Source organism: Eublepharis macularius, chromosome 9, assembly GCF_028583425.1.
Source record: "Eublepharis macularius isolate TG4126 chromosome 9, MPM_Emac_v1.0, whole genome shotgun sequence".
NCBI lineage: Eukaryota > Metazoa > Chordata > Lepidosauria > Squamata > Eublepharidae > Eublepharis > Eublepharis macularius.
This window is the reverse complement of record NC_072798.1, coordinates 12,349,769-12,373,024: the sequence shown is the minus strand read 5'-3', so window position 1 is coordinate 12,373,024 and position 23,256 is coordinate 12,349,769. Positions and strand designations below refer to the sequence as shown.

At 46.3% G+C, this 23,256-nt stretch overlaps 1 protein-coding gene across 2 annotated transcripts in view; it reads right to left on the bottom strand.

Annotated features, from left to right (window-relative positions):
- Positions 1-2,206: 2,206 nt before the first annotated feature.
- Positions 2,207-23,256, bottom strand: part of PROSER2 (proline and serine rich 2) — a 60,494-nt gene continuing 39,444 nt past the window's right edge. For both annotated transcript variants that reach the window (XM_054989128.1, XM_054989129.1), the window contains exons 3-4: positions 9,170-9,410; positions 2,207-6,417 (exon numbers count right to left, since the gene is read on the bottom strand). In XM_054989128.1, coding sequence (XP_054845103.1) covers positions 5,387-6,417; positions 9,170-9,410 — 1,272 coding nt within the window. In that variant the 3' untranslated portion in view covers positions 2,207-5,386. The remainder of the gene's footprint in view (positions 6,418-9,169; positions 9,411-23,256) is intronic.

Genomic DNA, 23,256 nt, shown 5'->3' with positions numbered 1-23,256 from the left:
GTGATGAATTGGAAGGCGGGAGGCCAAGGAATGTGTTTTTGCAGTTTCCACCTGGCTGACTCCTGATACGAGGCACCAGGAGTTCATCTGAGAGCACAGCAAAGAGGTTTTGCTTCCAAACAAAGTTATGGGCTGCACATGGATCTCCGGGCAAGGCTGAGACATGCCTGGCGCTCATCTGCTTAAACTCCCACAGACTCTAAAATACCATATTTAATTCCGTAGAGCTGCCATGTTTTTGTCCTAAGAATGTCAGAGCCCTGTCTGATCAGGTCAAAGGTCAATCTAGTCCAGACATCTTTATCCCGCAACAGCTGGCCAGATGTTTCTTAAGATTTTTTAAGCCTCTGCTATCTACAGGGATAGCCTGACTAGGATAGCCCAGGTGAGCCTGATCTTGTCAGATCTTGGAAGCTAAGTAGGGTCATCCTTGGATGAGAGAACTCTAATGAAGACCAGGGTTGCAGAGGCAGGCAATGGCAAACCGCCTCCGTTAGTCTCTTGCCATGAAAACCCCACCAGAGGTTGCCATAAGTCAGCCATGATTTGACAGCACTCTCCACCACCATCTACAGAGATAGCCTCTAGACACAGAATTCCCTTTAGTCAGTAAAAGACTTTTCCAAATTCTTTTTAAAAAATAGCTGGTGATTATTCTCAAAATCATGGGGCAGTGAGTTCCACATAGTCACTGGGTGAAGTTCTTTTGTCTGGTCCCAATCCCTTTGCCCATCAGCCTGCTCTCCTGATATAGCCTTTGTTCCTAGCATTAAGAAAAAGGGAAAAGTTTTCCCTCTTCCTGTTGTCCGTAATTTTACAATCCTTCATGGCCAAATGACATTGACTGAAACCACTGACAGCATTTGGTCCACAAATGCAGTCACTGGGAAGGAGGAACCTGTTACAGATAGGGACAGTGCCTTTGTGGAATTGAGGGTTAACTCTCCCCTCAAACTGTTTTTCTGTTTGGAAATGGTCTTCTCCAGTGACTTTAAACCAGTTAAGGAAAAAAGACCGGCAGCCTGCCAGTCTTTTTCCCCTCATGAGATTTAAAACAGCCTATGGGAGCCTTTTCCAACTGAGAAACAACAAAGGGGAGTTAACCTTTACCACCATCACGTCCAGGGCTTTTTTTCAGCTGGAACGCGGTGGAACGGAGTTCTGGAACCTCTTGAAAATGGTCACATGGCTGGTGGCCCCGCCCCCTGATCTCCAGACAGAGGGGCATGGAGGGCAATCTAAACTCCCCTCTGTCTGGAGATCAGGGGGGCAGGGCCACCAGCCATGTGACCATTTTTGCCGAGGGTGATTTAAACTTTTAAAAACTCCCCCCTTGTTCCAGCTGACCCAAAGTGACATCATTGGCCCTGGGAGCATGTGTGCACTTTGCGCACGCACATGTGGTACCAGGGGCACCACCTCCCGCCAAGAGTTGCCCCCTTTGCTGGCAACCCACTGACAGCCAAGCTACAAGTGACGAATTACACTTGCCTGGCAAGTGAACACTCACATGCATTCCTCCCTGTTCACTTGCCATTCACTTGCTCTCCACTTGATCAAGTGGAGGGCAAGTGAATGGCAAGTGAACAGGGAGGAATACACGAGTTTGTTCACTTGCCAGGCAAGTGTAATTCGTCACTTGTAGCTTGGCTCCGAGTTCCACCACCTCTTTTCACAGAAAAAAAGCCCTGATCACGTCACATGTTGGGTTTCTCCCCTGCAGCGGATTCTCCGGACCAGATTCCACAGTGGGACCTTCCGCCATAGAACTCCAGCATCGCACATGCAATGTGGCACATGGCCTTTCCCTTGATGACGTCAGGCAGCTAAAGAGTGTGAAGTTTAAATTTAAACTCTAGACTCTTTAGCTGCATGGCATTATCAAGGCAACTCCTTAATTGCTTCGGCTGACCTTTCCATGGGCTCTAATTTCTTTTCAGAGCAAGACCAGACGTGTCTGCTGGATTCCAAATATTGCCATGCCACAGATTTATAGGAATTCCTTATGATACTGGTCATTTTATGATCAACTCTTTTCCTAATCACTACTATTAGGGCAAAGGGTCACAGATTTGGTGGGCTGTCTTGATCTGAAACATCTCCGTTTCATGAAGATGGCACTCACATCGTTATGAGTCTCCTACGCTTTCATCCGCAGCATACACAAAGCTTCTTTAAAGGTTAGATCAAAAGTCCAAGCTCAAGATAAGACAGGCCATATTTTATTTAAATTGGTAGACGCGACAGCATCTCAGGGCATATATGAGGAAACACGACAAACATTTTTAGCACTCTCTAAAGATCCCTTCATGTCAATGAGACCAAGAATACTCCATTTTAAACGAGGTAAGAAGATTAAATACTATTATTTCCAATTAATAATATAATAACAATAATGTACTTAGGAGACAAGTTAACCATGAAATAAGAAGTTCCTTCACAACATTTTCATGTACAAGGCCTACCTGCAGAGATTCAAGCAATGCGTTTAAGAGAAGATATGAGAATTCACAGTGGCGGTCAAAGCTTTGACAATAAAACAGGTGTGGCATTGTTACCACCACCCACACCTCTAAATAGTTGTGAACGGGAGTCTGTTGGGTTTTTATTGCACTTTAATGATGCTTAAGGAGGCTCAAATCAAACTGCTGGCCATACCTACAGTACAATCTTACAGAGGTTTTATACCAGTTTAACTGTCATGGTTTCCCTCAAAGAATCCCAAGAGTTGTAGTTTTGTGATAAGGTGGTGAATTCTCCAAGACCGCTACACCCTTCCCTCTAAACATAGTTCCCAGGTCTTTCCAATGAGAAGGAATGATTGTCAAACCAGAGTAACCCTTTAGAGAAGATGTGCTATGATTCCACTAAAGATGGTGGGATATTTGGGATTGAAATTGCGTATCTTTTGGGCTAAGAACTGGATACAGATTGGTTTTAATGGAAGAAGGGATGGTTATTACTTACTTTAGTTATAGTCCACCTTTCTTGCCAAGACTTGAGACAGATTACATTTTGGGAAAAACACCTTGTGCTATATATACTTTGCAATCAAGTTTCTCAAAGAGTAGCTGGGGCGTGCACAGCTGCAAGTTGGAAAGCTTGCAAGTACATGCATTCTTGACAGTTTGCCATCAATACACACAGCACTTTGTAAGCTCCTTGGGGGTAGAGATCCATTGCCTTATTCTATTCAAACTAAAATTTGACCCAGGGGGACTTGCAAGAGGAAAAAGGTGGGTATAATGAGGAGAAGAACGCATGTCCAGTTAGATGCATTGGCTTCGAGTCCATAGGAAAGAGGCTGCCTGTGTGCCAAGGGCAATTTGGAGTATGTCCGGCAAGTGGGAGGGAAAAAAAACCCTACAGTGGATTTAGAACATCTGCTGGGATGCTAATAAAAACAAGAGCTGATTTATATCAAAGCACTTAAACCGCGTGGAGCCCTGCGCAGATCTCACTAAAAGAACCAACCCACCTACTGGCTCCATTGCCTGGGAAATTCATCTTGCTGGCCAATATAGCTTAGCCGCAGAGCCGCTGCTTGGCAAGTGCAAAGTCCCAGGTTCAATCCCGGGCATCTCAAAGGAAAGAATTTCTGGGAACAGGGCTAGGAAAGGACTCTGCAACCTTGTAGTCAAGCCACTCAGAGTAGACAATATTGAGCTATATATGAGCAACGGAAATGCATGACAGCATCCTGTATTCAAGATGATTTTCATGGTCTCTGAAGTTAAAAGGGGTTTTGCTCAGCTTTAAAGCAAGACTGTTCTCAGTACAGGGTTGATGGAAATAAACATTTGCAACTGCAGGGAATGTTGAGAATGGGTTCTTACTGTGGCCCCTACACCGATCGTAGCAGTTCATAGCAGCAGTCACCACCCTGCATGCGTTGCTTGCAACTGCAAAGTGTGCCAACACATAGAGCCAATCGCCCACAAAACACTCCAGGAACCTTCTGTTGGAGGAAAGAATGCCATGTTTGCAGAAAGGATATACTTCTTCCATTACAAAATTAATTCTTCAGAATCCTATTTTCAAGTCTAGAACTCGGTCCCAAGGGCACTCCCTATGATACGATTCCAATCCCCATATTCGAATTTTAAAGACAGGGAGCAATTTTTAAAGGACACTTTTATCAAACCCCAAAGGGTTTCCCCTGGGTGTCAATCTGCACTCACGGAGATGCAGACGCCCAGTTTTATTTTCACGCCCTGTGCCAGCCTGCTGCCATGAGCTCTGCTGGGCACACTGCGTGGTTCCTACAGCGCTTCACTCGCCATGGCCCAGCACACACACACACGCACGCTCACACACAAGGGCCAGTGAGAGGAGCAGATCATTAAATGCTTCAAGGGGAGGGGTAGGAAGTGAATGCCCTGGGCACACCCTGTGGCAGAGCAGTGCCGGGCCTGGCACTGAAGTGGCACAGAGCAGGAGCCAGATATTATTGAAGACACTCAACGCCCTCATCTCTGTGGCTACGGCAGGAAGGATTGCTCTCCTGGTCAAAAGCAAATGCTGAAAAAGCTGTTTAGTGGTGCGTCCTGCTGTCTCAACACCATTAATATGCTGACAAAGGAATGACTTGGAAAGAGCAGATTTTAAAACGGTTGCACCAAACACCACCCGCCAGACAAACCCCCAAATGGCAATTTTGTTGGCACAGATTCTGAATGACTTATTACATGTCATGAAAAGAACGGCTGGGCTACAGCAGACGGGAAGACACGGGAGCACAGCAAGGCGGCCGATCGTTTTTAGAGAAGCACATGACGATCAAAGATAGCATCTTTATCGTCTATGTTGACTTCAGTATATAAATTCATCCCCATATAATCCCCTTTAAGACTGTTCTTGGCTTCGTTACGGTAGGTATCCCAGGAAAGAAATCCATTTGCCCTGGGGTGCAAATTTGCCAAATGCACGCCCCTCACAAGCAAATACTGCACGATTAAACTTCATGGATAGGGGGCAATCTTCTTGCATCCAGGCATCTCGAGACAATCAGTTTTGGAAATCCCCCTGGAGGATCGATAAATGACGGAAAGCCATGACTAAATCCGAACAGGAGTACCTGTGGCACAATGCTAGTCAATTGGTGGGTGAGTGTGGTTTGGGAAGCTGGAATAGCCCAGGAGGAACCTGAACGGCCCTCTCAGAGCCAGCAGCAATTGGGGGGGGGGTTGCTCAGTTTTGGCCCAGCCAGTGGATGGATGAGCCTGGCTAGAGCAGTCCATCAGAAACTTTCCCAGTAACATAAAAGGGGGTCAATCCAGCCCTCTGTTTAATATCTCCCTCACGTGAAGGAGAATTGTCCTTGGCTCTCATTGGAAGCAGTCTGTTGGGGCACAGAGTTCACCCTAATTCCATTGCTGTCCTTCATCTACTCCTTCAGAAGTCCGAGTTTCCGCAGCGCCTCTCTCCTAGCTTCCTCTGTTGACCCGCGACCAGAAAACTGCACAGTGACGCCTTGAGGTCTCAGTCCGGAGGGTCTGGGGAGCGAGCCAGCCCTCCTCCTCATCTCCAGGGCGAAATCTGGCTGCCGGCGGTCATAAAAGCTCTTGGCCGCATTCTGCCGAGTGAGCTTACCATCCACAAGAGTCATGTCTGGTTTGAATGTCATGGTTTTGCTCACGTTTGGAAACGAGTTGGGCTCTCGCTTTAAGAGGTCATGGATGTTTCGATAGCCATTTGACAGGGCTTGTGCTTCTCCTGGTTTTTCATCCTTTGGCGTGGGAGCGCTTGGAGGTTTCTCCAGTTGAGCCTCAGCCTGAACAAGAGTTTCTTCCGCCAGTCCTAGTTTACTCAACGCCTCGTGCCTTGCTTGCTCTGAAGGCAAGTCCCTTAAGGATGAACTTCTACTGGGACCCGAGAGTTCATACTTCTGAAGTCTCTCTTCCAGCTCACTTATTACGAAGGCTGAACCATTGACATTAGCCAACACCTGAGCCTTGCGTTCCTGGACGCTGACAGCTGCCCTAGAGATAGTTTTGCTGAACTCTCTTTCGCTCAGGTTGGTGATGTTGATGTTGCTTGGAAACTTCAGGGGCTTGGGGGCGGTTGGAGGGGGAACAGACGGCTTGAAGGCTGTGAAACGCCCTCCATTTTGCTTAGGCGAAGAATTGGGTGTTCTCCTCTCTGCAGACTTCCTCTCCTTTGGGGAGCCAGGAGAAAAAAGGTTGCCCTCCCCCTGATTTTCAGATATTTTCTGAGCAATCACAAGCGGAGTGGGGACAGAACGGAGAAGTTTGGGGTGCTGCGCGGGCACCGTGGCAGGAAACGCCTCGTACATGGGCAGGGAAGGTGCCGATGGGAACACTGGAAAAGGGACAACAGCATCAGCAGGAACGTTTCCATCAACGGCATGGTTGCATTCTGGTCGATGTTTATCTAGTTTCCAAACCTCCTCCAAGCCTGGGGGGGGGGAAACAGACACACAGAAATGTAAGAACTGCAGAACGGGATTTATATGCCACCTGATGTGGCTCTGTTACCATCACTTGGGGGATTGATGCTGATCTAGTTTAGCATCTGTACCCCACCACAAGCCTCCTGGGAGACTCAGGGTCACTTGCAATGCCGAACGATCAATAATACATTGAAGCTCATCAGCTACCAACACAGACGCCTTCCGTTCTCTGTCCCTTGGTCTGATTGCCATTAATCTGCATCTCACACAATGTGTTACCTTCCACGGAGATAAAGGGCTGTTTTAGTAGAATCTCCCCCCGAGAAATGTTACTGTACTTATTGTAAGGATCAGGTTGACTCAATTGCCCTTTTTTTTTTTAGCTGTCCCCGTTACAATTCACTTCGCAAACAATATATTTCTCCCTGGACTGACCATCTACAGAGCATTTTTGAACAACAGAAACTAAAGATTTTACTATCAGGCGAGATCAAAAAGTGTTCATGTGATCAAGCCATATTTATCTACGCAGTCACAAACTGCTTACAAAACACTTCAAGGTATGGCTTGTAGGCTGTTAAGTTACAGGGAAAGGTAATTTGCATCTCACGAGCAATTCTAAAGATTTGATTTATGTTTATTATTTAAAATATACCTTTCTCATTGGTACTCAAAGCAGATTACACAAGTGTGAGATAGTACAGTCAATTTCAAGGACATTTCGACAAACAATGTAATAGGGTCTATAAAATGCAAATTTGCAAAGATTTAAAACCGGCAGAAATCCAATACAGAGTTGAAGAAATGCTGAAATGGAGCATAAGCAATTATAAGACTGAGAGCGGGACCACAAGTGACGCCTGACACAGGTTGGACACTTGTCAGCTTCCCTCAAGTTTTGATGGGAAATGTAGGCAGCTTGGCGGAATGTTGGACAAGTGACAGTTGAGAAGTCCATTGGACAGCAGTCGGAGACCCAAGCTGCAAGACCAGGATGCCTGCATTTCCCACCAAAACTTGAGGGAAGCTGACAAGTGTCCAATCTGTGTCAGGCATCACTTGTGGTCCCGCTCTCATACATTAAACAACGTAGGAACCACCCTGTAGGATCGTACCCAAAGCAACAGGTAGCACATAGTAGCAAGGTCTAGGGGTGTGCACCTCGGGTTTCCGATTTGAGTTTTTGATGCAAATCAGGCGTGATTTGGAATGATTTGGTATTTCCGAATTGGCCCCAGCATTGCTGAGCTGGAAATACCGAAGTAAAGCTTTCCAAAGCGTTTGGAATGCTTTGGAAAGCTTCGGGGAGAGCGGCGGCAGCCGCAGCACTTTTCTTGGTGTTTGCAAAGGGCAAGAAAAGTGCTGCTTTCAAGCTTCCCGCTGACTTTCTTTACTTGATGGGAGTGGGGAGGAGAGCTTTTTCCTAATCTTTTTCCCGCTTCGGGTTTACTGAAACCCAAATCTTATTGGAGTACACACCCCTAGTAAGGTCTATGGTTCCTATCCCTCTACTGATGCATTATTCTGAGACCACTTTTTTACAGTACAGCCCTCCTATCTAAGTAAAAAATCCCTCTTGAATAATTCAGTTTGCGGAAAGCCAGAAGAGTGAAAGCTTTCCTGACCTCTTCAGGTAGGCTGTTCCATAAAGTGGGGGCCACCACAGACAATGCACATGTCAGCCATTCACAACACAATACTACTACTTAGCCTCTGAAGAGTGCTTCCAATGTTCAAAGTGCTTTCCTTGTATAATCATACAACATCCCTGCAAAGTTAGGCCAGTATTATCACTATATCTTATAGTGAAGGTGCTGGCCTTCATACTAGTTACAGCGGCAGCTCAAGGGGGCTACCTGCAAAAAAGATAGTGAGCTCTACATATTGGGAGGCAGGGCGGATGCAAAACACCTCCACCCAAAACAGTATCATGAGGACTCCAGGAGCACAGAGAGTGGAGGGCAGTTGACAGTCAGACCAGATTCATACATGTAGAAAGAGAGGACAGAGCAGACTGCACCACTGCAGACTTCAGGTGAAAGATTCCAACTCTGAATGTTCCTCTGAATTAAGAGCTCCATGCAAATGGAAAGCTAGCCCATCAGGGAGAAAGGCTCTCACCCCACTCTTTGCGTGCTGTGCTGCTTTTCTTAATACAGGGAGTTTTTTAAAACAATGTATTCCAAACTGTGATCTGCCATTTGTAGCCTGAAGTGGTCAAGCCCATTCCCCCACGTTCTCCTACATGTGTGAATCAGTCTAAAAAAGAAAAAAAATGGGGGAAATTAGTCTATTTAAGTGCTCAGTGGCTGAAAACCAGAGTCCACTCTCACCTTAGACTATCAAAATTTATTCCAGCATTAGTTTTTGTGAATCAGAGCTCACTTCATCAGATGTGTAGCGTGTACACCCATTAGGCAGATATACATAATGGACAAATACTTCTGATGAAGCAAGCTCTGATTCACAAAAGCTTAAGCTGCAATGAATTGCACCAGCCTTTAAGGTGCTACAAGACTCCTGTTTTATTTTGCTGCCACAGACGAACTCTGCTACCTATCTGGATTTTCCCTCCTTCTTATGATTCTTCATGAGCGCCTGCTTTGTCATCTCTATTTTGCAGGTAGGAGGTAGAAGCTGACAGAGAGAACGACCTGTCTACAGCCACCAAATGACTTTGAAGCCAAGTCGAAATTAGAACCGGTGCCCTTCCCGATCGCAGCTCGCTGTCTTAGCTATGACGCTTTGCCAACTTGCCTGCTTCTGTTTGTCGGCTATGAACAAAGTCTCGATCGCTGTTCTCGGGCACTGACCGGACCAAGTCTATGATATCTTCCGGCTCCAAATGGCTGGATGCATTTTGTTGCATTGACCGGGGAGAGTGACGGCGAAGGGCTTGTTCTTCCAAGTCATCCTCTAAGGCCTCAATCGTTTCTTCAAAGAAGAGGAGCACGTCTTTTTCCTCGTGACTTAGATATCTCAGGCTCTCATCTTCCTCCTAAGATTTAAGAACAAACAGAGGGATTATATAAATATACATCATATTCTATATTATGTAGATAAAGGAGATTAAGACGTGCCTCTCCAGCCAATGCTGGCAGTCTTTGGAGAAATGGGTATAGCACCACCGGCTGGAATGCAGGCAGAAAAAGCCTGGATTTGTCCAAAGACACAGGGCCAAGCTACAAGTGACGAATGACACAGGTTGGACACTAGTCAGCTTCCCTCAAGTTTTGATGGGAAATGTAGGCATCCTGGTCTTGCAGCTTGGCCCTCCGACTGCTGTCCAATGGACTTTTCAACTGTCACTTGTCCAACATTCCACCAAGCTGCCTACATTTCCCATCAGAACTTGAGGGAAGCTGGCAAGTGTCCAACCTGTATCATTCGTCACTTCTAGTTTGGCCCACAAAGAAAAGAGGGAATTGGGAACATCTGAACAAAACCCACAGCTGAACATTTGCCCCTTTTCTTTTTGCAGGTTATTTAAACCTTGGCTCGAACCAAAATGAAAGATCTCACAGTTGTTCTCCCATTGTGGATACACATGCATTGCTAGGGAGACGGAGTCCACTTGAGTATAAGACCACACAGAAAGTAAATCACTTGAGCGTCCCCGTTTAAGATGTCTTGTGTACAGAGACTCCAAGGATCAAAAGGCTCTTGGCCTACTGCTCGCAAACTGATCTTGACTTAATTCTGCTGGCAGAACCTGTGTCAGCTCAGGATGGCTTTATATCCCATCACCTGTTGAAGAATAGACGTATGCGCCTGTGTGTGTATATGTTTAAACTACATATTTTTAATATTTGTATATGGGCCCTGTATGGAAGAAAAACGGGACATAAATGTTAAGTACATCTCAAATCCTGCCACAATGAGAACATTTGGACAAAGTCGAAGGAAAGTCGTCCTTCTGGACCAAAACAATGCAGTCAACTGTGGTCCAGCCCTTCCCTAAGAGATCTGAGATAGAAAAGACACACACCCTAGGGTTGCCAGTCTCCAGGTGGTGGCTGGAGATCTCCCGGAATTACAACTGATCTCCAGGCCACAGAGATCAGTTCACCTGGAGAAAATGGCTGATTTGGAGGGTGGACTCTATAGAATTATATCATGCTGAGGTCCTTTCCCTCCCCACACCCTGCCATCTCCAGGTTTCACCCCCCCACACACACCAAATCTCCAGGAATTTTCCAACTTGGAGATGGCAACCCTACCCCCCCCCCCCTTGCCAAAATCACACAAATTGCCCTGCAAGCTGGAACTTCAGGTAAAGGAATACAGTCACCTCACTTGTGGCTGAGCGCACCCAAGGGTGATGCGTACCTCCCAAAAATGGACTATAAGCAGAGGAAAATTCTTCTTAGAAGCACCACACTAATAATGCCCGTACTGCTACAACAAAAGTGTTAGCTGCAGCTTTACTTTGTGTTTTGACCAAAAAACTTAAGATGGTACACAAACTGCCTTACTGGACCCAACCATTTAATCACGCAATCACAGCAAGCCAAATGCCTCTGGGACTCCCCGCCGCCCTGTTATTTGACCCCATATTTACCATCCAGAGGGACACTGCCTCTGCCTCTCAATATGGAAGTTCCATTTATCTATTAAGACCAATAGCTACTACTTTCCAGTTGCACATGGGCCCAATTCAGATCGGGTCAGCAGCACATGGGAAGAGGGGATTTAAGCCAGGCGTCTCCAACCTTTTTGAGCCTGCAGGCGCCTTTGGAATTCTGACAACAGGTGGTGGGCGCAGCCACAAAATGGCTGCCACAGGAGGTGGAGTCAGCCACAAAATGGCTGCCATAGTTTACCTTCAGTCACACAGTGAAGATCCTTGTGTTGTGGTGGCAGCTGCAGCCAAATCTGTACAACCAATCAAATATTCAATGGCCAATCAGAAAGCCTGCTAGGCAAAAACCCCACCTGCCCCTGCCCGCTTTTTAAAAACACTTGGTGGGCGCCAGAAAAGGCGTTGGTGGGACCCCTGATTTAAGCTCTCTCTCGTGCCGTTTCCCCAACCCCACATAGCACCAGGGAGCTGCTATCTGTCCTGCTGGGAAAACTTACGAGTAGCCATCAACAGGAAGGTTTAAGGCCTCTCACCCTATGCGAGGTGTTGCCATCCAAAAACCACTCATGCTTCTAGGAATTAAGTTCCAGGCAGAACAACAGCACACCCTGGAGATGAGATTAGGGGTTGGCACAAGGGCTCTGGGCATAGAGCAGGGATCATGGGGACGGGGGCATGAGGAGGGGAGGTAGCTGTGAATTTCTTGTATGGTACAGGGGATTGGACTAGATGACCCCTGGGGACCCTTCCAGCGTTTCTACATTTCTGTATCATTCAGCCTTTAGCTTCTCTTTGACTAAGTGGTGAATTTAACCGGTCAACTGATAGTATCGGACCAGACAATTGCCTGAACTGCTAACCCTATTCTACTTTACTTGGTTTCCTCCCATATGGGTTTTAATTCTTTTACAGCTTAGCAGATTTGGTCTATCATAGTCATTGTCTTGTTTATGGCTGGAATGCAAGATTCGAGACTGTTTCACAAGCACCCGAAAGGCACCATGCTGGTGCCAGGGGGAAAGTCGGAATTGCTGCCTTTCTGGAGAAAAGGGTTACGACCAGCCTGGTAAACATTGCTCTGTGGACATAAGGGAGGGATTTTTTTAAAAAATGCCTCTGCAGCACAGGGAATTATTCCAAGAACTGTAACTACCAACCAAGTTTCACTGTGTACACAGGGGTAATACAAAGCTTCAGAAAAAGCCAAAGGATCACATGAGGAATTGTGCCTCCCGACAACTGACTCTCATGGCTCTCCAGCTGTTTTTACAACGCTGTAAACCTTAAGTGAAGAAACTGCTTTTGAGCTGGGCTGTCGGCCCCTCGAACTCACAACCTCCCCTCCCCTGCACTGGCTCCACCGTCAGGAATCTCTGCACTCTTTTCTGAGAGCTCCTCCACTAGCTCTTGCCATAATTTTTTTTAAATTTCAGAAGTCAAAAAATCATACCAGGCTGCATCCAACTTTTCTCCAAAGTGGGAAGGGGCCTTATAGGTAGGGTTGCCAACTCCGGGATGGGAAATTCCTGGAGATTTGGGGGCAGGGTATGAAGATGGCAGGATTTGGGGGAGAGGGAGCTCAGCTTGGCTTAATGCTATAGAGGCCACCTTCGCAAACTGCCATTGTCTCCAGGGGAATGGATCTCTGTCATCTGGAGATCAGCTGTAATTCTGGAAGATCTCCAGGCCCCACCTGGAGGCTGGCAACCCAACCTACCAGACACTGAGGCCAACTTCCGGCTCCATGCAGGAAATCTAAAGCTGAACAGATGGCTCTTCAGCCTCTGTTTAAAGACCTCCAGTGTCGGACAGCCTCTTCTCAGGTAACTGATTCCACTTTAACTGCTCATAAATTTCTCTTATGCTGAAAAAGTCAGAAAGCCTTGAAGAGTTATTGCTAGAATCGCCAGATACTTGGTTTGATGAAACAATGGCCTCAACAGAAGGCCTGCTTTACTATACCTTTACAACGAGCGCAAGGTATAATATGCTGAGACTGTACCACTTAGGAATGTAGGTGCCGATGTGAAACCCAAGGAAAGAGTTGCATTACTTGTACCCTGAAATGCTAAGGGATTTTAAAAAATATATAGCACATTAAAAAAGGGGGGGGGGGAGGTATTCAAACATGTGAAAGCCATTGTCGTGTGATGGGTAAAGTGTAGGACTAGGATCTGGGAGATCCAGGTTCGAATCCCCATTCTGCCACGGAAGCTCACTTGGTGACCTTCCAGCCACATACATCACAGATTTGTTGTGAGGATAAAATCGAGGAGGGGCGAATGATGTAAGCTACTTTGCGTCCCCACAGGGAGAAAGACAGGGTATAAATGAAAAACAAACAAATAAATATTCTGCATTTTAATGTGGTAGAGGTGGACTACACCAGGTGCTCTTTGCACGGGGAGATCAACAGCCCCCTTGGCCCCCTTTTACCCTGCAGGAAACTTGTTCTTTAGGTGTTATGCACTCTAATTAAATTATTTATTGCGCTTTAATCTCATCCTTCTTCCAAAAAGTCAAGTCCAAAAACCATCTCCCACAAACATGTGATCCAACATGCATTTTGTTGCTGTCATTCGCAGTGTTTGAAAGTACCTCTTCTTTTGAGCCACTGCTAGGGTCAGTAGCTTTTCTGGCAGCTGAACACCTTAACGGGAAGCCCAGACCATGAAAGAAGGCAATGCTCAGTGAAAGTCAATAGCAATCTTTTAAAAGCAGGGCTCTTCCGCAATGGCCATGGATTGGTTCGCCTAATCCATTTTGCTCTATTATTGTCCTCAGGATATTGCATACCCTCAAATGGGATATGAAGAGGAAATTAGTACTATGGGCTTTATTTGTTTTACCTGCCATCTGACATTGAAATGTCAGCTATAAGGACATTCTTGTGGGCTTATAAAATCCCTATTCTCGCAGCACAGCTGACTCCGCCAGGAGCTTTTCCCTTTGCCAGTTTACATCTTCCAACACAAAAGCAAAAGTCGCACTCTCGCCTGAACAAAAGGACAGTTATAACAAGAATGATCTGTAGGTCGATAACCTCATTACCATGCATGTCCATGAACTTAAATGATTGCCAATATTTTTCTTCCTTTTCCCATTTATCGTCTCTTAAAAGCGTACATATTCAGGTGTGTGTGTTATGTGCCATCAAGTCGCCTCTGACCTATGGCGACCCTATGAATGAAAGACCTCCAAAATGTTCTGTCATTAACAGACTTGCTCAGATCTTGCAAACTGGAGGACGTGGCTTCTTTTATTGAGTCCAGCCATCTCATTTTAGTTCTTCCTCTTCTCCTATTGCCTTCCACTTTTCCTAGCCTTATTGACTTTTCCAGAGAATCTTGTCTTCTCATGATATGACCGAAGTACAATAGCCTCCATTTTGTCATTTTAGCTTCTAGGGAGAATTCAGGCTCAATGGGATCGGTGTGTGTTATGTGCCATCAAGTCGTCTCTGACCTATGGCGACCCTATGAATGAAAGACCTCCAAAACATCTTATCATTAACAGATCTGCTCAGATTCTGCAAACTGGAGGGTGTGGCTTCTTTTATTGAGTCAACATATTCAGCTATTTTGTCATTTTCTGAGTCTTGTATTGTTTGGCTGAACCAGCTTTTCAATGTGCGTGTGTGTGCGGGTGGAGGAGTTAGCCATTTTTAGACTATCAGTCTCTTCTGATGGTCTTTGCACCTGGTTACAACCAACATCACCAGAGACTTGCTGGGATTTTCAGATTCCTTCCACAACAGGCCATCTATTCCCAGAAATCAAACTGGCATGCAATATAGCAGACATACCAACCATAGCTTTCCACAGCAATCAATATATGTACAGGCTCCCTCTGAGCCATTCCAACTGTTCTGTCTAGAGTCTGTTGGAGTTCTTCCAATTCCCCCCCCTCCCCTTAACTGACATGTCTAGTTCTTACCAAAGACCCTGCTAGAGAACTTGAGTTCCAGGAATGATTTAGAGGTTATTGCATGAGTACAGCAATACTTTATTTGGTAGCATTGTAGGTGGCCCACAGGAAATAAGCAAATATTTCCTGGACTTTTATTTAGGCTTTATGCATATTAAAAGGGTGTGGAGAGGAGAGAGAGAGAAAAATATTGTAGGGCACGATGGACGAGCCCCCATATCTGCAGTCTAATTGCAAAACGGCTGCTGTTCACAGCAGTCTTAAAATGCAATACAAGTGATGCAGCAGATTTCGATTAGGTTGTGCTGGGCACAAAACAGATTTTAAGAAGCCCCACATGCTACCGGCACAAAGAAGCTAGGAAGAGCCGATACCTCCCTTGGAAAATTCTGACCTCCAGCAGTAATTGAGATCTGTCCCCAGGACTAATCAGAAGACAGAAGTCCTTTCTATGGCATGAACAACCCTCGCTTTATACCTTCTTCTGTCCTTCTGTTCGCGCCATCGCTGCCCCTGGGCACATCACACATTTTTTTTCTAAAATTGCCTTTGACTACACGCAGCGTATCTATTTCTCCCTACTTAGTAAATCACAGACCTCTCCAAACATTTCAGACTTGCAAACTTGGCAGTTAATTGCTGTTCTACATTTTGCCATGAATGCTACTCTCCTAAGCTCTCATAAAAGAATACTATACACCAATTTAAACACACATACAATCCCCACCAAAAAGCCAAGTAGGTTATTCTAAGGGCCAAGCTACAAGTGACGAATGACACTTGAACGGCAAGTGAACAGACACATGTATTCCTCCCTGTTCACTTGGGGCCAAGCTACACATGACGAATGACACTTGAACAGCAAGTGTATTTCTCCCTGTTCACTTGCCCTCCACTCAATCCACTTGCCGTTCAAGTGTCATTCGTCATGTGTAGCTTGGCCCTTGCACTCCAAGTGAACAGGGAGGAATACATGTGAGTCTGTTTACTTGCCGTTCAAGTGTCATTTGTCACTTGTAGCTTGGCCCCATGTCACACAAAACCTGCCAATCAGGACTGGAAACACTTCCACTTCTATCCATTTATCCTTCTGCTCCTCCAAGTTGCTCCCAGCAGTATGCATGGTTCCCCCATTTTGTCCTCACTACATAACCCTGTGAGGTAGGGCAGGCTGAGAGAAAAAACATGCAGCTGGCTGCACGTGGAGTGGGAATTTGAACACCGGTCCTACTTGGGCACTTCTAACCATATTGTTATGACATCAAACTCAAACTTTTTGGCACCAACATCAAACAAAAGGCATGGCTCAGATGGAATGGGAAACTGTGGCTCGCCACCAGGTGAACTAGTCTTTAAGAAGCTTTTTGGTTCACTTTTATGAATGCTGCTCCTCCCACCCACCCCAGATAATTGTTTACTTCCGCTCTAGGAAGTGGACAATTAGTTGATTTCAAACTGGCGAGCAGTGGGTTGCACTCTTCCCTTAAACTAAAATTAAACCTGCGCTTGAAATCCCAGTTTGCACGGAACAAAACCTGCCAGAGGAAACAATAAATTGAAATGTGCCACAAATGCAGACATCTTTCATTAACTGAATGGGCACAAAGGGAGGAAGAACTGAAGCCGCAAGATCCTCTGGCAACCAGCTTTGGTTTGTCATTATGTATGAACGATGCTCGTGTGTTCAGGATAGAACGATGTAATTGGTTCAAGTGCTGCATTATTAGATTCCTGGGAAATGAGGCACCTGGGATTTTAGTTTTAAGTCAACTGAGAAAGAATATGCATGTTTGCAAAAAAAAAAAAAATTCAATTGCCAAATACCAGCCTGGGAAAGGCCATCTATCTTCATACTTTTATATTTGCACAACAGAGATAGCAACGACTTAAAACTGGGGAAAAAACCCCAACAACCTCTCATTGGAAATTATCCCAAAGGCTTTTTTTGTAAATGGGAAGAAGTTTACAGGATGGGCCGGTGTCAAAAGCAATACCTGACATTATAAAGCAATTTCCACTGTAATTAAACTTTGCAAAGAGCAACAGGTCTCCAGAAGGCTCCCTGGTTGCAACACACACACACACACACACACACACACACCACCCCTTCCAATTAGCTTTGGGGCCGCACCAAATGATGCCGGGCAAGTTGAGCTTTTAGGTCAAAATCTCAGCTTGACGCGCAAACAAAACAGCAATGGGTCCTTTTGCACAGATACAACAGAGCTGGAAAGTGCTAGAGAGTCAAAGGGAAAGCAAGATGTCTGCAGCGGTGGCTTCCAAATGCAGGTGCCTCGGTCAATCAGAGTTGGTTTATTCCACACAAACTGGGATTCCGCACTGCACCATTCGAGGCACAGCCTGTTTGGCAGGCAAAATCAAGTCCAAAATGAGATGTTTTGTAAACGGTGCTTTCTAGAGATCATGGGCAGTAACGGCCAGAATACACGGTATGTGCAGCAGGAGTCGGGTATGGTGCTCAACCTGACTTGTAGCAGGCTTCCTAGCTGCCTGCCGGTGGAGGGCAATCTCCTAGGGGTTCAAGATCCCTGGAGATTGCCCGCCACCGTCAGGCAACCTGGGAAAGCATGCACGGGCAAAGTCCTGTGAGCCCAATGATGTAACTTCCTGAAGTGACGTCACGCCGGCCATGGGTGTGCTCCTGCGCTTCGCTGGGGCCAATTTTGGCCCCAAACAGGCTGGATTTACTCTGAGCGAAGTGTGAGAGCATGCCCATGGCTAGCGAGATGACATCACTTCCTGAGAGCTTTGTGCACATGCAAATAGAAGAATGCACAAGGTATAAGTGCCAGGTCCCCTCCCACCAGGAGGGTATAGAGACCTAGCAACCCTAACTTGTAGTCTCATGGAAGATTGGGGGAACTCATCTTCAGAGCATACTGTTGCTCCATTTGACTCCAGAGCACTGCAAGGGAGGAGGAGAAAATTCAGTTTTCCCTCCTGTGTTGTTTTCACCAGCAGAAATTCTTGAAGCCCCTCTCCCCGCCTTGCAGCACTCTGAAGCTGAACGGAGAAACAGAACACTACGTATGACTACAGGTTAGACTGGACACCTGTATCAAGGGTTGCAGCCAGCAACCCCCAGAAGAAAAACCATAGAAAAGTTTGCAAATCCTAGAGCATCCCATAATGCTACCTCCTTTTTTTCTCCAGAAGTGATGTCGAGCGCTGATGTGATAAGAGTGATGGTAAGTGTTATGTGATTTGGCCATAAGCGCAACAGGAATCTCACGGAAGAGGGACATCCTGTTGCAAAGATCTGCAGCTAACATGTCTGTCTGGGAAAACCTAGAAGTGACATAATGCCAATCTAGGAATCACTGGAAACTCTATGGCAAAACCATAGTTTTCCACAATTCCTAGAGCAGCGTGATGTCACTTCTGGCTTTTTCCTGGAAGAAGGGTTGGCAGCCCGCCCTTACCTCCAAAGCGAGGGACAGGTAGTCACATTGCAGGTGTGGGGGCCTGATCCAACTTCCTCATGCATGTGCTTCAGAGGCCCAGTGACATTATTTCCAGTTGAAAAATGGAAGTGACGAGGTCTCAGTGGGGGCAGAATTGGCCCCAAACATAGCATTTTGCTATATTTGGGGTGATTTGGCCCTGCTGAGACAATGAAGCTTCCAGTTTTCAACTAAAAGTACATCATTTGGGCCTCTGGAGCGCACATGAGCACCATTTTGCCACATGCTCCGGTGGCTTCCAGCCTGCCTTCCGCCTCCTCCCCCTCCTTGCTGGTGAGGTAAACAAGGCCGGGGATGAAAGGTTAGGACAGGGAATCCCCCGGCCCCCACGGGGGGGGCTGGCATCCCTACCTGGAGGTGATGTAACATTTTCATGCTGGTGCTAATTTTTAATTTTTTTCTCTCGCTGGCCACCTGCAAGCAGTGACAGATCTCCTACCCTCCAATGGATATAAGTAGGGTTGCCAGCTCCAAGATGGGAAATTCCTGGAGATCTGGGGGTGGGGGGTGAAACCTGGAGAAACCTGGAGAAAGTGGGATTTGGGGAGGGAAAGGACCTTGGCATGGCATAATTCCATAGAGTCCACTCCCCAAAGTAGCCATTTTCTCCAGGTGAACTGATCTCTGTGGCCTGGAAACCAGTTGTAATTCCAGGAGATCTTCAGCCATTACCTGGAGGCTGGCAGCCATAGATATAAGCAGCATCCCTAGTTATTCTTCACAGTGCTGTATATCTAACAGACACCGAGGAGGCAAGGTCTGGAGCAGGCAGGTAGCGCCCAGGCAAGCGCATACCTGTTGAAAAGGCTCTCTACTGACAAAATTACAGGCCGGTTCTGTGACTGGCCCCCCAGATGTGCCTATGGGTCAGAAAACCTGAAGTAAAACGACCTTATACTTAGCCAGGCCATCGGTCTATTAAGGTCAATACAGTCGACTGATGGGCCGAGGGGAGAATCTCTGTGTTGAAGGATTAAACCGGGGACTTTCTGCAGGCAAAGCGATGCTCTGCCACTGACTGTGGTCCAGCCACGGAGTGGCGATGTGATTTGGATCACAGCTATGGAGCTGGAGAAGGGAATAGTGTAAATTCCCTCCCTCCCGGCACCATTTCCACAATCAGAAGTGTCTCCAATTGGCTGCTTTAATCCTTAATAGAAGAAAGGACAACAGAGGCAACTGTCTTATTCCCTCCCCGTCTTAAAGCAGAGCTGGGAGGGGGGGGGGCTCTAACTAGAAATAGCAAAGGGGGGTGTTAGCTCTCTCCTCCACAGTCCTAATCTTTATCTGGGGCCAAAATTGCTACATTTCTTTTAAACAGCCAAAAGGCATACCTTGAATTCCAGTTCAAACCTCATGAATAGGGGTGCCAGGTCCAGGATGGGAAATTCCTGGAGATTTGGGGGGCGGAGCTTGAAGAAGATGGGGTTTGGGGGCCTCAGTGGGGTATAATGCCATAGAGTCCACCCTCCAAGGCAGCCATTTTCTCCAGGGGAACTGATCTCTGTTGCCAGGAGATCAGTTGTAGTTCCAGGAGATCTCTAGTTATCACCTGGTGGCTGGCAATACTCGTGAATGATGGAAAGATCGCCATACATGTTTCCTTCAGAAGGCCATGAAAGAATCGGGCTGAAGCCACAGATGAAGATGAAGCCCAGACAGTAAGCAGGCCTTTTCCCACTCAGAGCCTGTTGCAAGAGCTGGGAGCCTGAGGTCAGGCAGCGGATGGTACCACTCTGTTCACCACAGAAGGAATGAAGGCCGGACTCCTGTTATTAGTAGTATTTTGATCTAATCCAGTGTCACTTTGCCAGCCTGGCAGTGTTTTTAAAGACAGCTGAATAAGGGCCTGCATTCACAAGAACTTCCTCTAGAATAGAAAAGAGCACCTTTAAGACTAACCAACTTGATTGTAGCATAAGCTTTCGAGAACCACAGCTCTCTTCATCAGAAGAAACTGTGGTCCTCAAAAGCTTAAGCTACAAGGTGCTACTGGAGGTGCTACTGGACTCTTTACTATTTTGCTTCTCGAAAGCTTCTGGAAGGTTTATGCTACAAGGTACTACTGGACTCTTTACTATTTTGCGACTACAGATTGAAACGGCTAATTCCTCTAGATCTTCCTCTAGAATGAAAACTTGTTAGTCTTTAAGATGCCAGAAGCATCCTGGTTATCATTTTTCCTGGGGGTTTTTTTCTGGGAAAAGAGGTGGTGGAACTCAAGTGGATTGACCTCGGAGAAAATGGTCACATGGCTGGTGGCCCCACCCCCTGATCTCCAGACAGAGGGGAGTTTAGATTGCCCTCCACTTCCCACCGGAATCGCTCTGATTCAACCCAGATTTCCTACCACCACATCCATTTCTGCAGGGTTAAGAGTACAATGATATTGTTCCCACTCACTTCAACACTGCCTCACAAAGCTTCTCACAGCTTACAAAAACCACAAATCTGGAATTGCAGCCTAATTACAGGATTAGAAAACTGGAAGAGCAGCCTCCCTCACCTCAGCCGCCGACAAGGTTTCGTCAGCTGCTTGAAGACCAAAAGCTCAGAAACACTCAAAATCGTCCTTGGTACAGCTCGGCTGTGGTTTCAAGCAGCTCGCTCAGACTTTAATTGCTATTGTTAAAGCTGTTTTATAGAAGGCAAAACTGCCACAAGAGTGGGAGGACGTTTATCCTAAACACATATCGGCGAGGTAAATTCAACCCAGGAATTTTGGCTCACAAATCCCTTTAGATTTGTGTTTTGGAAAACTGCATTTAACACATGCCCCTCTGCCAATGTTTGCATTCACCCAAATGTCCAAACAACTCAGGTTTTTTTTCTTTAACTCGCAATGAAGAAAGGTGAGATTCTGTTTGTAGAGATCGGTCTCCTTTTTTCAAAGCAGTTCTTTCTACAGCCGTAAAGCTGATTAAAGAGTTTATTGTAATCACCGTCTTATTGTTCTGTTTAACCGTACATCTAGAAAGAGTCCTGCAATCCACACCGTAAATACAGGCGGCTCTGAAATGGTCGCTCTTTTTCTGTTTAACTAGTTCAGGGCTAGGCTGGTGGAAGGCTTCTGGGTTTTTATTTTTAAAAATACTTGAACTTTATCCTGTTTTAATGGGGAATTCCATGCTTTAATCCAAAAAGCAGAGATGGGTTGTTGCTCAACATTTCCACATCTCTCTACACCAAGTCAGCTATGACTGGAGGGCACTCTCCACCACCATGCAGACAGACTCCGTGTGGGGCGATGAGGGTTCAAAAACCCCACTTGGCCACGGGCCAGTTACTCTCAGCCTAACCTACCTCAAAGGGTTGCTGTGGTAAAAAAGTAGAAGAGTGGGATAAGTGAAAGAGTGGGAGAACCATGAGCCCCAAGCTCGCTGAGCCCTGTTCACAGGTTTCAGTGAACACACACACAATTTTTGTACACTGGATTGTTTTTTGTACGTGTTTTGAGTAATTCTCAGGTTACATTCCATGCATATACAGCTGAATGTGTGATTCATCCAGGTACTCACCCCTGGTATCATTGGTAAAGCGCATTCATTAGCACTTTCATACAAACAGGTCACACATATACGTGCGTTCACTGAAACATGTGAACAGGGCTTTGGAGGAAGCGGGGAGGGATAAAATGAAATGGATAACCAAATAGTATTAGTTTTAGGTGAGTGGCCATGGTGGTCTGCAGTAGAACAGCAACATCTGAGTCCAGAGACACCTTAGGGCCCAATAAGATTTTCAGAGTGTAAGCTTTCGAGAGTCACAGCTCCCTTCTTCAGCAGTATTATTCTTCCTTTATTTTGAAACGAGGCATTGGAGGAAAGTTCTATGGATACCACGGACGGCCAAAAAGGCAAATAAGTGGGTTCTAGATCAAGCCAAGCCTGAATTCTCCTCAGAAGCTAAAATGACAGAACTGAGGCTATCATACTTTGGTCACATCGTGAGAAGACAAGACTCTCTGGAAAAGTCAGTCGTGCTAGGAAAAGTGGAAGGCAACAGGAAAAGAGGAAGACCCAACATGAGAGTTTAACGCAATAAAGGAAGCCACGTCCTTCAGTTTGCAAGGTTTAAGCAAAGCTGTTGATGGCTGGACGTTTTGGAGGTGGTTAATTCCTAGGGTCGCCGTAAGTCAAGCAACTTGATGACACACAACACACAGTAATTTTCCTACGTATCTCTGCACACGTGCACACACAACAACTCTAGGTGCAGGTGCCAGTCTTGGGATAGTGGGTGATGGAAGCAGCTCTACCCTTCTCCTGGTCAGCCCGGTATGAGAGCCAAGATCTCCATCACCAAGTAGCCGAATATCCAATCTGGCAAAGATGCTCAACACTCGAACTTCCGGCAACTCTGACAGAACCAAGGCCGAAGACAGTGCCATACCACACCACAACACAGCTGTCAGAAGAACACAGCGGTAGGTCTCAATAGCTTTTCCCAGCTGGAGGCAGAAACAAATAGAAGGAAGCAGCCCATCACTCAACACCGCGAGGAAGGAGGCGGCAAGGCCCAACAAGCCAGTTCTCTTCCTGACACTTCTTGTGTGGAAATGGCCTTACAGAGCAACGAAAGAACATGGTGCAAACTCTCTGCATATCTTATGTCCATTTCCAACCCAAACCTCACTTTAGTCTACCAGGTCCACATCTGCTCATGTGCTATCCAGTCCCTTGTGTGATCTCTTTTTAGATAAATAAATGTGGAAGAGGATAACTAGGTATCACAAAGTGATCTCTGTCGGCTCTGTCTTCTTAAATTACGCTTCCCGACTAATATTGTGTCTCCTTACACTTGAGCGTCCCCGGGTAAGATCTCAGTAGTCTCCAAAAGTAAAAAAGCTG